Consider the following 14,514-nt stretch of genomic DNA (forward strand, 5'->3'; position numbering starts at 1 on the left):
AAACCGAAATAGCAGTGCCATTCTTTGCAGTCAACATAGGCTGTTTTTCCTGTGACCCCCAGGTGGATGGTTAGCTGCTATTTCTGCCCTACCCAAAACGTATCACCAAAGTGGTGATAGGGTTTGGTCACATGTTATTAATGCAGGAATGTGTCCAAGTTCAAACTCTAAATTACAGTTTCTACTGAAGAGGTACTGCTTCTGCACCTAAAGAAACAAGGCCCACTGGGCAGAATTCTTAAAAACGTGGTGAGCTCCGGTCTCATGTACTTCTTTCACACAGCCGTATCGGCACGGCACAGTGCAGGAAGCTGGTGGAAGTTTGTAGAGCAATGGGGGTAAATTATCAGCAGCAGCACAGGATGAGACAGATGGCGCTGAGGGGGAGGAGCAGAAAGTCATTCCTCATTTCAGCTCTTCTTCTCCAGGATCTTTTCCTCACTCCCTGGAAAGTGAGAGCCACTGCTTTCCTCCACATTCTTCCCCAGCACCTGCTCCCCGGGACTCAGCACCTCCCACAACCTACTGCATAGCCCAGCACTCCATCTAAGTTTCCAAAATTTGAAATGCTACAGAAATCTTATGAAACTTTGTGAGTTGTGCAGATAGAAGAGTTTTTTCTTCTCTCTTGTGGAACTTAGTAGAGTTGAAATAAAGATAAGGAGAAGCTTGGATGAACCAATTACCTCGCCCTTCTGCCTTTAGGAGTCACTTACTGTGGACGTTATTGGACCCAGAAATGCATTATGAGTCCCACACTGGCTCTCTGTGGGTTATGATGCTGGTGGATGAAGCTACTGTTCAGAAATGGCTGCTTTATTTAAACCACGGACTCTCCACTTGGCCCTGCACACATGATTTTTGACATCAGTATACTAAAACTCCACCCTTAGTTCATGCTGATACTGGCCTTGAGGACAACCTCTTAAGACAAGAGCTCCATGTATTTTGTAAATAAATTCTTTTCCCTCAAAGTTATTTCAGTGCTCAGTGTTCTTTATGATGGACAGAAGCATCCTAGTCCAGTATGTAACAGACACTGAATGTTTTATACAACACCTTTCTTCATCTTATTTGGAAGAATATATGAAACATACATGAGTTTTGTCTTTAACTTTGGTGTCACTTTTTGCATTGTTAAAAAGGACCTAAAACAGAAACAGCTTTAGATACAAACATTTTGGAGAAAGGAAGGCCACCTTAGACTACAGAGTGCAGAGTGCTGTGCATGGCATTTTAGAGTACACCTTTTCAATCATATTCATTTTGATTTCATATAATCAATCATGGCGATTAGCATCAAGTGTGCTCTTGAGAAATATGTGTTGCATGAAAGACTGAACACCTAGCACTAAATAGCTGCCACTAAGGTAGCAAATGCTAGGAGTAAAATATAGTTGGGGAAGATGAGGTTAAACTTATTCCTGGCTATTTTTTTACTGCTTTTATTATTATTATTATTTGGTTATAATATTTTCCCAAATATTCAGAACTGTCAAAGTAGCTCAGCGAGCAGTTTAAATTACCAGCAATTGTGAATCAAGAAATTTAAAAAAATTTCCTACTGTGAATTTATTAAGGTTTCATATACACATACACTGCTTATTATACAACCCTTCAAAAAACAAAGGTTCTATTGTAACATTTTCCTAGATATATACCATTGTAATATACCCATAATCTCACCCTAGACCTCCCCATCTCTCCTCTCTTCTTTATCTTCTTCCTTTCTTCCTGTTCTTTATCTCTTAGATTAGCCCTTCTTCCACTTTTAGGTTTTAAAACACACATATTGATGCATAGATGCAGATATAATATGTTTAATATATTAATAAACATATATGTAACTGTACATATGCATATATGTTAACATAGATTTTGCACAGAAGATAAAGTACATGTTACTTTATATTAAATCCATAAAACATTCTGGAAGCCATGGAGATGAAGGAGAGAGAAATAAAGATTGTTTTTATGAAAGGTGGAGATAGACTAGAAAAGCAAAAATAGAATCTGAGGTGGTAGAGTCTTTCATCCAAGCTGTGTCAGGGAAATTGAGTGCCCAGTTCCTGGGCAGAAAGATCCTTGTTTCAGAGCAATGTTCTTTTCGTTGGTGGCTGTTTTTGAGACGGCCTTTTCTGAGGCAGTAATAGCTGCCATATATTGTGCGACATCCTTACTGCTCTGTGAACACTAGACTAAAATCTCAACAGTCAGGTCTATAATAGTTTGACTCAACACAAAACAGCCCTTTTCTACAGATAACAATTGAAAAAAGGGCAAGATGAAAGAACCGTGAAATGCTTTGGCAACTGAGAAGGGTAGTACTTCAGGGGGGAAAACAAGGCTTTCTTTCTTTTCTTTCTTTCCTTCTTTCATTTTTTTCTCCTTTCTTTCCTTTCTTCCTTCCTTCCTTTCTTCTTTCTTTCTTTCTTTCTTTTAAATTTGGGTTCTAGACAACCCACCACAAGACTGACAGAGCACACACACACAAACACAGAGGGTGGTGATGATAGATAGATGGATAGATAGATAGATAGATAGATAGATAGATAGATAGATAGACAGATAGATAGATAGATTCATAGAGAGATCTTTTTGCTTTAAGAACTGAGCATAGCTTTTAGCAACCCTCTCTCCCAGCATAAGTTCCAAGAAGCTCTAGTTTATATCATCTTTCCAAGCTGTAGTTTTATAAATACGGGCTTTATAGTTCTAATTTTGAATACTGAACAAACAACAACCCTTCCTTCTTTTCCCTTCCTTTCTCCCAGCTTCTCTATCTTTTATTTCTCTTTGGTCTTCCTTTTTCTCCTTCATTCATTTTCCTTCTTTTCTCTCATTTCTTTCTCTTCTCCTTTTCTCCATACTGTTATTTTTCTTCCATGTTCTCTTTGGTTACTATGCACCTATCATCAGAAGAGATTTAGAGATAAGCAGTTATGGTCCTCAAGTGTCTTAACACAGTCAGATATTACAATAGTGAGGGTCCATGGGTGGACTTAGTATGGACATGGACCGTTTGCGGAGGTTATTTTCTGTTGCTTCTACATGAGAAACACTCATGCTGCTACTGTACCGGAAGCTGACTAGCTTTGCTCTGTTTTGTACTGAGCATTCACTTAGCAGAATGGTATATTATGGGAGGAAAGTTACAGAAATGGCATATCTGCTAGGAGGGGTGATAAAAAATACAATTATAAATTTGGGGTCAAATACAGAGGATGTTTGTTTTTTGTTATTTTATTATTGTTGTACCCAATATCTGTCCATCTAAAAAAACCCAGAGACAACATGCTTCGTATACCACAAAGCCTTGAAGTCTATCATGTATGGGGCTCAACAAGATTTGTAAGAAAATCATTCTGTGTGCTCTTTCAGTTACTGCTATACGGGAAAACAAGACAAACAAAGTGGAGTTCAAAGAGACAAAGCCTGTGTGAGTATACATTTTGAGTGTCTTCTCTGGGCAACTACTGGGCAGGAAATCAGGTGCTTTTATATCACTAGAACAGATACAAAGGACAAGGTGCACAGCATATGTAGAGATTGAAAACTCTTGCAGACATGAACTTAATGTAGCCCTTAAACTGAAAAAACAAAGGATCCTCTAACTTTGCACTGACAGTAAATCAGCACATTCACCACTCTTGCTAGAATGGGTAAAAACAGCAGTGTTAGTAACTGAATCAGTGGCTTTATTTTGAGTAGTTTCTCTGGGGAAAGGGTCGGCATAACTAGGGGACTTTCAGTTATTACAGCCTTGGCTGATCTTCCATGCTGTAGCAATTGTTTTAGATTTCCAGGCTTTCAAAACTGCCTCTTTGGGGGAAAACTGCTAATTAAAGTCAAAGTTCTCCATGACCAGACAGCCTCTGAGGTTGGTACAATATGGGAAACTACCCCCAATAGTAGAACTTCTCTATCTCTGACCTTGTCTGAGGAACTCTAATCTCTTTCCCCCTACCTGAAGAATGTCAAATAGCCTTAGTTAGATGACAGGATTAATTACCTTTCTCATGATAAAAACCTGTTCAGCTTTTAGCTGAGATTTCTATAATTCTTCTCCATGATAATAAGGCATGTAGATGTTCTTAGCCTTAGTCTTCCCAAATTTTATAAGGTTTTTCATTATCCAAACAAAGATGATCTGCTTTTTGATAGCTGGTGTAATGTGTACATTCTCACTCTTAACCACATTAATGGTTTGAGTGAGGTCTTGGTGTATTGGGAGCATTTGCAGTGCTCTATGACTAGCACAAGTTATCCATTCAGAGTCTACTCATTACCCCAACACAAGCAACCACTAAAGAATATTTCCCTGGACTTCTATCCTCTCAGCCCCTACATACATTATGATGTCTGTCGCTATGAATTTGATTTCTCTAGGCATCTCACAGAAGTAAAATCATTTGCTATTTGCCCAGTTATTTTACATAGCATAATGTTTTAAAAGCTACTCATGTAGGACCAATGTTTCATTTTATTTTGAGGCACCTAGGAATTCACTCATTCATTTATGACATGAAGGCTTTTTCTTTTTTCTCTTTTTCCTTTTGTTATTAGATATTCTATATTTATATTTGAGTTCTTATTCCTTCACCCCACCCCACTCCCATTTATCCTCCCCCTCCAGTTACTTTCACTAAGGTGCACTCCCTTCTGATGCCCCTCTTCACCCCATTGCCTTGTGATTCCTCTACATTTAGAAAAGGTGCCCTCTCTGGAACAAAGGCCTCATCTCACATTGATGCCAGACACTGCTATTTTCAGCTACATACTCAACTTGATCAATAGATCCCTCAAAATACTAACAAAGGTTGGTGTTTTACTCCATGGGAATTTTGGAGGGTTTGGTTGGCTGATAATGTTATATTCCCATGAGGCTGAAACCCCTTTCAGCTTCTTAGGTCCTTTCTTTAGCAACCTCATTGGGATCCTAAAGTTCAGACTGGTGGTTAGCTGCAAGCATTCTCAGGTGTACCTATATGACACTAGCATAGTCCCTGAGGGGGCATCTCTGTCTGGTTCCTGCCAGTAAGTACTTTTTGGGATCAGCTATAGTACTTGGATTTGGTGACTGCATATGTGATGGATTCTCAGGTAAGGCAGCTTCTGAATGATCTTTTCTTCAACCCCTGTTTCTCTATTTGACCTTGATTTTCCTCCCATGAGAGTTTTGTTCTCTTTTCTATGAAGGACTGAGGCATCCCCATTTTGACCTTCCTTTTTTTGAGCTTCATAATGTCTGTGAATTGTTTCTTGGGTATTGGATATTCAGAGCTCTCTGGGGCTAGTATTCGATTATCAGTGAGCACCATGTGTGTTCTTTTGTGACTGTGTTACCTCACTTAGGATAATAGTCTCTAGTTCCATCCATTTGCATACAAATTTCATGAAGTCATTGTTTCTAATAGCTGAGGAGTACTCCATTGTGTAAATGTACCACACTTTCTGTATCCATTCATCTGTCCATGGACATCTGGGTTTTTTCCAGCTTCTGGCTATTATGAATAAGGCTGCTACAAACATGGTGGAGCATGTGTCCTTGTTATATGCTGGAGTATCTTTGGGGTATATGACCAGGAGTGAAATAGCTGGATTTTCAAGTAGTACTATGTTCAGTTTTCTGAAGAACAGCCAGGTGGATTTCTAGATTGGTTGTACCAGCTTACAACCCCACCAAGAGTGGTGGAGTGTTTTTAGTTCTCCACATGCTCACCAGCATCTGCTGTCACCTGAGTTTTTTTCTCAGCTATTCTAACTGGTGGGAGATGGAATTTTAGGGTTGTTTTGATTTGCATTTCCTTGATGACTCAAGATATTTAGCATTTCTTTAGTTGTTTCTCAGCCATTCCATGTTCCTCAGCTGAGATTTCTTTGTTTAGCTCTGTCTCTCATTTTTAATAGGCTTATTAAATTCTCTATAGTTTAGCTTTCTGAGTTCTTTGTATATGTTTTATACTAGCCCTCTATCAGATGTAGAATTCATTAAGAACCTTTCCCAACCTGTGGGCTGTCATTTTGTCTTCTTAAAAGTGCCCTTAGCCTTACAGAAGCTTTGCAATTTCATGAGGTCCCATTTGTTGATTCTTGATCTTAGAGCATAAGCCATTGGTGTTCTGTTCAGAAAAATTTCCCCTGAGCCTATGTATTCTAAGCTCTTCCCCAATTTCTATTCTATTAGTTTCAGTATATCTGGTTTTATATGGAGATCTTTGATTCACTCAGACTTGAGCTTTATATAAGGAGATAGGGAGGGATCAATTTGCTTTCTTCTGCATGCCAGTTGAACCAAGACCATTTGTTGAAAAAGCTGTCCTTTTTCAATTGAATGTTTTTAGCTCCTTTTTCAAAAATCAAGTGACCATAGGTGTGTGGGTTCATTTCTGGATCTTCTATTCTGTTTCATTGATCTACCTGCCAATATCATGTGTTTTTTACCACAATTTCTTTGTAATATAGTTTGAGATTAGGGATGGTGATTCTCCCAGAAGTGTTTTTTATTCTTGAGAATAAAATTTGCTATTCTAGGTTTTTTGTTTTCCAAATGAATTTACAAATTGCTTTTTCCAACTCTATGAAGAATTAAGTTGGAATTTTGAGGGGGATTGCATTGAATCTGTAGATTACTTTTGGGAAGATAGCCATTTTTACAATGTTGATTCTACTAATCCATGAGCATGGAAGATCTCTCCATCTTCTGAGATAGTCTTCAATTTCCTTCTTCAGAGTATTGAAGATCTTGTCATACAGATCCTTCACTTGCTTGGTTAGGGTCACCACAAGGTATTTTCTAGTCTTCATGACTCTTATGAAGGGAGTCCATTCCCCAATTTCTTTTTAGCCTGTTTATCTATTGTATAGAGGAAGGCAGTTGGTATGTTTGAGTTAACTTTATAGCTAGCCACTTTGCTGAAGATGTTTATTAGTTGTAAAAGTTCTCTGGTAGAATTTTTGAGGTCACTTAAGTATACTATCTAATCATCTGCAAATAGTGATATTTTGACTTCTTCCTTTCCAATGTGAATCCTTTTGATTTCTTTTTGTTGTCTAATATTTCTGTCCTTGACTTCCAGTACTATATTGAATAGGTAGGGGGACTATGGGCAGCCTTGTCTAGTCCCTGATTTTAGTGGGATTGTTTTAAGTTTCTTTTCATTTAGTTTGATGTTGGCTACTGGTTTGCTGTATATTGCTTTTACTATGTTTAGGTATGGGCCTTGGATTTCTGATTTTTCCAAGACCTTTATCATAAAGAGATCTTATTTTATCAAAGGTTTTCTCAGCATCTAGTGAGAGGATCATGTGGATTTTTTTCTTTGAGTTTGTTTATATTGTGGATTAAGTTGATAGATTTCTGTATGTTGACCCATCCTTGCATCCCTGATATCAAGCCTATTTGGTCATGTTGAATGATTATTTTAATGTGTTTTTGGATTTGGTTTGCAAGAATTTTATTAAGTATTTTTGCATGGATGTTCATGAGAAAAATTGGTCTGAAGTCCTCTTTCCTTGTAGTGTCTTTGTGTGGTTTAGGTATGAGCATAATTGTGGCTTCGAAGAAAGAGTTGGGTAGTATTCCTTCTGATTCTATTTTGTGTACTAGTTTGGAGAGTGTAGGTATTAGATCTTTTATAAAAGTCTGATAGAATTTTCCACTAAACCTATCTGGTCCTGGGCTTTTTTTCGTTGGGAGGCTTTTGATGACTGCTTCTATTTCTTTAGGTGTTATGGGACAGTTTAGGTGGTTTATCTGATCCTCATTTAACTTTGGTATCTGGTATTTGTCTAGAAATTTTACCATTTCCAACACATTTTCCAGTTTTGTTGAGTATAGGCTTTTGTAGTAGGATCTGATGATTTCTTGAATTTCCTCTGTTTAATTTCTGTCTCCATGACCTGTTGATTGATGAGAGTGTGATATTGAAGTCTCCAACTATTATTGTGTGTGGTGTTTTAATATATGCTTTCAACTTCTATAGGATTTCTTTTATAAATGTGGTGTCTTTGTATTTGGAGCATAGATGTTCAAGATTGAGAGTTCATCTTGATAGATTTTTTTTTCTTTGATGAGTAAAAAGTGTCCTTACTTGTCTTTTTTGATAACTTTTGGTTGAAAATTTATTTTTTTTATATTAGAATAAGCTACTTCAGCTTGTTTCCTGGGCCCATTTGCTTGAAAGGTTTTGTTTCCAACCTTTTACTCTGAGGTAATGTCTGTCTTTGTCTCTGAAATGAGTTTCCTGTATGCAGGAAAATGCGGGCTCATATTTATGTATCCAGTTTGATAATATATTTCTTCTTATTGAGTCCATTGATGTTAAGAAAAATTATGGAATTGTGATTTTTGTTTCCTGTTATTTTTGTTGTTAGAGGTAGAATTATGTTTGTGTGCTTTTCTTTTCCTTGCATGATTTTTTTTTTTTTTTTTTTTTTTTTTTTTTTTTTTTTTGCTTTTCTTGGGTATAGTTTTCTTCACTGTGTTGGATTTTTCCATGTATTATTTTCTTGTAGGGCTGGATTTGTAGACAAATATTGTATAAATTTGGTTTTGTCCTGGAATATCTTGGTTTCTCCATCTATGGTGATTGAGAGTTTTGCTGGATATAGTAACCTGGGCTGGTATTTGTGTTTTCTTAAGATCTGTATGATATCTGTCCAGGATCTTCTATTTTTCATAGTTCCTGTTGAGATGTTGGGTGTAATTCTGATTGGTCTGCCTTTATATGTTACTTGTCCTTTTTCTTTTATAGCTTTTAGGATTCTCTGTTTCAAACATTCAGTGTTTTGACTATTATGTGTTGGGAGGTGTTTCTTTTCTGGTCCAATTTATTTGGACCTGTGTAGGCTTCCTCTATGTTCATGGTCATCTTGTTCTTAAGGGCAGGAAAATTTTATTCTATGATTTTGTTGAAGATATTTACTGTGCCTTTTAGTTGATATTTTTTGCTCTCTTTTATACCTATTATCCTTAGGTTTGGTCTTCTCGTTGTGTCCTGGACCTCCTGGACATTTTGTGTTAGGAGCTTTTTGATTTTTGTATCTTCTCTGACTGTTTTGCCTATGTTTCTGTGCTGTCATTATCCCCTAAGATCCTCTCTTCCATCTCTTGTAGTCTGTTGGTGATGCTTGCATCTGTGACTCCTGATTTCTTTTTTTCTTTTTGGTTTTTCATCTCCAGGGTTGTCTCTTTTTGTGTTTTCTTTATTGTTTCTACTTCTGTTTTCAATTCATTTATCTGTTTGGTTGTGTTTTGCTGTAGTTCTTTGAGTGATTTTTTCCCCCCTTGCTCTCCTGTTATTGTTTAAGGGATTTATTTATACAATTCTCCAAGATCTCCATCATCATCATCATGAAGTATGATTTCAAGTCTAACTCTTGTTTTTCTGGAGTGTTTGGCAACCCACTACTTGCTGTGGTGGGAGAGCTGGGTTCTGATGTTGCCAGGTTGTCTTGGTTTCCATTGCTTAGGTTCTTTTGCTTTCCTCTATTCATCTTGTTATCTGTGATTATAGGTGATATTGTTGCTTCTGACTGGAGCCTGTCTCTCCTGTGGATCTGAGGGCCTGAGGGCTCAGGAAGGAAATTGCTTCTGGGTCTTTGGCTCTTTGTAGGTAATCAGTGAGTTCTGATTGCAGTGACTCAGTTCTGTCTCCGTGGGTTAAGATGGGAGAGCTCTTCGGAGGCTATTCTTGGAAGCTCAGCCTTGCCCAGGTGGGTCCTGAGTTTTGATGGCAGTCACCCAGCTCTCTCAGTGGGCCATAGAGGACCCAATCCCACAGTTCACCTCCCTATCTGGTCATGATATCACCAAGTGTTCCCTCCCTGGATAGCTGGTGAGGGTATGTGGCAGGCTGAGGGCTTACTGTGGACTCAGTTGGGAGAGTGCTTGCAAGGCTTCTCTGCAGTCTCTGCTGTGTGCAGAAGTGTACCGAGTCTTCTGTATCAGGTTTTAAAATATACAAAATCCTTCAGCTTAGGAGGAAAAGAGTTCCTGAACCTCCTCTGAGCACCCAAGGACCTGTGCAAGTGGGGGGGGGGGGTCGTCTCGATGCAACTGGGCCGGGTCTGGCCTTGGATTGAAAGTGTGCACCCCTGTTCAGTTCTGCTGCTTGAACCGTGAGAGTTCTCTACTGCTTTTCTCCGGGTAGAACGTGGGCAGAAGTTGACTCACCCTTCTGCTTAGGATGGAAAGCTCTTCTGACACCTGCAGTTCTTCCAAACATCCAGGGACCCGTGCGTTGCCCATCATGATACAACTGGATGAAGGCTTTTTATATCTGGTTTCTGTACTTAATACTATTCTGGACAATACCGTTCTTAATTTAGGTTGCATTCTTGAGTTCAACTACTTTGGCTGTTTATGTACAGAGAAATGGAACTTTTTGGTCATTTGACAATTCCATGTTTCAACCTGTTTCTTGAAAGGCTGAACCATTTTAAACTTCCACTAACAACACATGACTTCTAGTTTCATCATCATCTTACCAACACTTGCCATTTTATGTTTGTGTTAGTGACGATCCTAATTGGTATGAAGCACATGACAATTTTATATGTATTTACCTTACATACACATCCATGTATGTGTTTGTATATGTGCATATGTATATATGCATTCACGTGTGTGTGTGTGTGTGTGTGTGTGTGTGTGTGTGTGTGTGTGTGTGTTTAGGGGAGAAAGGAGAAAGAGGAAAAGAAACATTCATGTTACTTGCCCAAGTCTAGTTCTGATTCGAAGTGCCTATTGCACTATTGAAATCAAGCCTTGGCAGTCTGGGCCGCTGGGTGCAAAGACTGCCTGCCGCAGCGTCTCACCCCCCCCCCCCCCAGACCAGATACCCATTGTGTCCTAACCCATCCCGCCTTCCACTTCTCAAGAAATGGCGCAGGAAACCGGGAACAGCTCTCCACTGGAGGAGGGGTGGGGGGGGCTGCGGGGAGCCTGCGGAGGTGATGCTAGTGAGGAGGACGCTGTGCACAGTTCTCAGACCCGACCGAATTCCTCGCTCACCAGAACGCATGTTGCACTGACCCACCGGTAATGGTGATAATTGGGAGCCAGGAGAACCCCAGCAACTCTTCAGTCCCCTCTATGCCCTGGCCAGAGGGCCACAGTAGGCCCCAGGTCATGGACACAGACCACAGCAATCCCCCAGATTCTGGGTCCTCTGGGGCCCCGGATCCTGCCTGGGGGCCAGAGCGTAGGGGAGAGGAATCTTCTGGGCATTTTCTGGTCGCTGCCACAGGTACAGCGGCTGGGGGAGGAGGGGGCCTGATCTTGGCCAGTCCCAAGCTGGGAGCAACCCCATTACCTCCAGAGTCTACCCCTGCACCTCCCCTCCTCCACCCGCTTCCCTCCCCCTCCCCTTCCCCCTCCAGGTGTAGGTAGTGGCCACTTGAACATTCCTCTGATCCTGGAAGAGCTACTAGTGCTGCAGCAGCGCCAAATTCATCAGATGCAGATGACTGAACAAAGCTGCCACCAGGTGCTGCTACTTGGCTCCTTAGGGCAGACAGTGGGCGCCCCTGCCAGTCCCTCAGAACTACCTGGGACAGTGACTGCCTCTTCCACCAAACCCCTACTGCCTCTTTTCAGTCCCATCAAGCCAGCGCAGACTGGCAAGACACTGACATCCTCCTCCTCATCTTCTTCCTCCTCAGGCAGAACCACCTAAGCAGGCTTTCTTCCACCTTTACCATCCACTGGGATTACAACATCCCTTCTCAGTAGGAGGGGTTGGGTGAAGCCACAAACCCATCCCTGCCCCCTCTCCTGCCCTACCAGGCAGCACGGATCAGCTGATTGCCTCACCTCATCTGGCATTCCTAGGCACCACAGGACTCCTGGCCACTCAGCTTCGTCTTGGGGCAGCAAGGGGCCTCCAGGGTGCTGCCTCCACAAGGCTCCTGAAGCCAAAGAATGGAAGCGGTGAGCTGGGCTATGGGGAGGTGATCAGTTCCTTGGAGAAGCCCGGTGGAAGGCACAAATGCCGCTTTTGTGCAAAAGTATTCGGCAGTGACAGTGCCCTGCAGATCCATCTTTGTTCCCACACGGGTGAGAGGCCCTACAAGTGCAATGTCTGTGGTAACCCGTTCACTACTCAGGGCAACCTCAAAGTACATTTCCACCGGCATCGTCAGAAGTACCCACATGTGCAAATGAATCCACATCCAGTACCTGAGCACCTAGACTACGTCATCACCAGCAGTGGGCTGCCTTATGGAATGTCTGCGCCTCCAGAGAAAGCAGAAGAGGAGGCAACCACACCAGGCGGAAGTGTTGAACGCAAGCCTCTGGTGTCCTCCACCACAGCACTCAGTGTCACAGAGAGCCTGACACTGCTGTCCACTGGTACAAGCACAGCAGTGGCTCCTGGGCTCCCTGTTTTTAACAAGTTTGTGCTCATGAAAGCAGTGGAGCCCAAGAGTAAAGCTGACGAGAATACTCCCCCAGGGAGTGAGGGCCCCGCCATCGCTGGGGTAGCAGACAGTGGCTCCGCAACCCGAATGCAGCTAAGCAAGCTGGTGACATCACTACCAAGCTGGGCACTGCTTACGAATCACTTGAAGTCAACTGGAGGTTTCCCCTTCCCTTACGTGCTAGAACCCTTGGGGGCTTGCCTTCAGAGACCTCAAAGCTGCAGCAGCTAGTAGAAAAGATTGACCGCCAAGGAGCTGTGGCGGTGGCATCTACTGCCTCGGGAGCTCCCACAACTTCTGCCCCGGCACCTTCATCCTCCGCTTCTGGACCTAACCAGTGTGTCATCTGTCTCCGGGTGCTGAGCTGCCCTCGGGCTCTACGCCTGCATTATGGCCAACATGGAGGTGAGCGGCCCTTCAAGTGTAAAGTGTGTGGCAGAGCTTTCTCCACCAGGGGCAATCTGTGCGCACATTTCGTAGGTCACAAGACCAGTCCAGCTGTCCGGGCCCAGAACTCCTGCCCCATTTGCCAGAAGAAGTTTACTAACGCTGTTACTCTGCAGCAGCATGTTCGGATGCACCTGGGGGGCCAGATCCCCAACGGGTGTTCCACACTTCCTGAAGGTGGGGGAGCTGCCCAGGAAAACAGCTCTGAGCAGTCTACAGGCTCCGGACCAGGAGGTTTCCCCCAGCCACAGTCCCAGCAGCCATCTCCAGAAGAGATGTCTGAGGAAGAGGAAGAAGAGGAGGAAGAAGAGGAAGACGTGACGGATGAAGATTCCCTAGCAGGAAGAGGCTCAGACAGTGGGGGAGAGAAGGCCATATCGGTTCGAGGTGACACAGAAGAGGCATCTGGGGTAGAGGAGGAAGTAGCAGCGTCGGAAGCAGCACCCACTAACGCGAAGGAGATGGACAGTACCGAGAAAGCCACTCAGCACGCCCTGCCGCCACCTCCACCACCTCCCGACAACCGGGATCATCAACAACCCATGGAGCAAGGAAGCAGTGACGTTTCCAGAGGCGTGGAGGAAGAGGCCAAACTGGAGGGAACCTCAAACCCGATGGCAGCACTCACTCAAGAAGGGGAGGGCACCAGCACCCCTTCAGTGGAAGAGCTGAACTTACCAGAAGCCATGAAAAAGGAGCCAGGAGAGAGCAGCATCAGAAAGGCCTGTGAAGTGTGTGGCCAGAGCTTTCCTTCCCAAACAGCTCTGGAGAAGCATCAGAAGACCCACCCCAAGGATGGGCCGCTCTTCACTTGTGTCTTCTGCAGGCAGGGCTTCTTTGACCGTGCTACCCTCAAGAAGCACATGCTGTTGGCTCACCACCAGGTACCACCTTTTGCACCCCATGGCCCTCAGAATATTGCTACTCTTCCCTTGGTCCCTGGCTGTTCCTCCATTCCATCTCCAGGGCTCTCCCCATTCCCTCGAAAGGATGACCCCGCCATCCCATGAGCCTGTTTTCTGTAACTGGTCCCCTATAACCCAAGAACAGAAACTGAGAGCTCTGTAGAAGGACCTCCAAGATTTACTCACCTTTCTCTTGTCTTTTCTCAAGTTCAGACATGATGTTTCTAGTGGCTTCTCTCTAGTCCCTGAGTTTGACAATTGCATTTGAAAGAGAACGTTCCCTGAGAAATAGTTATCACCTTTTTGTTCCGTGTAACTAAGGAAAACAAATTCTCTATAGCTTTCACGCTCTCAAGGGGGAGCTCTCTCTTTCCCTTTCCCTCTGGCACGTATACTAGAACCCCATCTTTGGAATGGCAGCCTTGTTCAAAGGGGCTGATAACTGTCCATGGAAGGTCCAGAGCTACTCCTTGGTGATCTTGACCAAGTTACCCTCAAGACTTTCTTGGGCCAGGACCTTCTTGAAGCTTGTGAGGGGTGGTAGGTTTCTTTTCTTTCTGCAACCACGGCACAGTTTTCCACCAAGCCCTGGAGTTCTAGATCTACCTGAATTGCCACTTGAGCACTAGAACCATCATTGCTGTCAAAGCCCAGGAACTGTGCTTGACAAGGTGACTCCAATGACATGATCCAGAGAGGCAGAGGAGAACATAGCCTCCCTTCTACTTCAGCCTCT

At 42.7% G+C, this 14,514-nt stretch overlaps 1 protein-coding gene across 1 annotated transcript in view; it reads left to right on the forward strand.

Annotated features, from left to right (window-relative positions):
* Window positions 1-13,883, forward strand: part of LOC308421129 (sal-like protein 2) — a gene marked incomplete at both ends in the record, with an annotated part of 42,305 nt that extends 28,422 nt beyond the window's left edge. The window contains 5 exon segments of the mRNA XM_080917434.1: window positions 10,974-11,341; window positions 11,343-11,666; window positions 11,668-11,748; window positions 11,752-12,622; window positions 12,625-13,883. Of these exon segments, the coding sequence (XP_080773560.1) occupies window positions 10,974-11,341; window positions 11,343-11,666; window positions 11,668-11,748; window positions 11,752-12,622; window positions 12,625-13,883 (2,903 nt within the window).
* Window positions 13,884-14,514: the final 631 nt, after the last annotated feature.

The sequence above is a fragment of the Micromys minutus genome (genome assembly GCF_963924665.1).
Source record: "Micromys minutus genome assembly, chromosome: 5".
Lineage (NCBI taxonomy): Eukaryota > Metazoa > Chordata > Mammalia > Rodentia > Muridae > Micromys > Micromys minutus.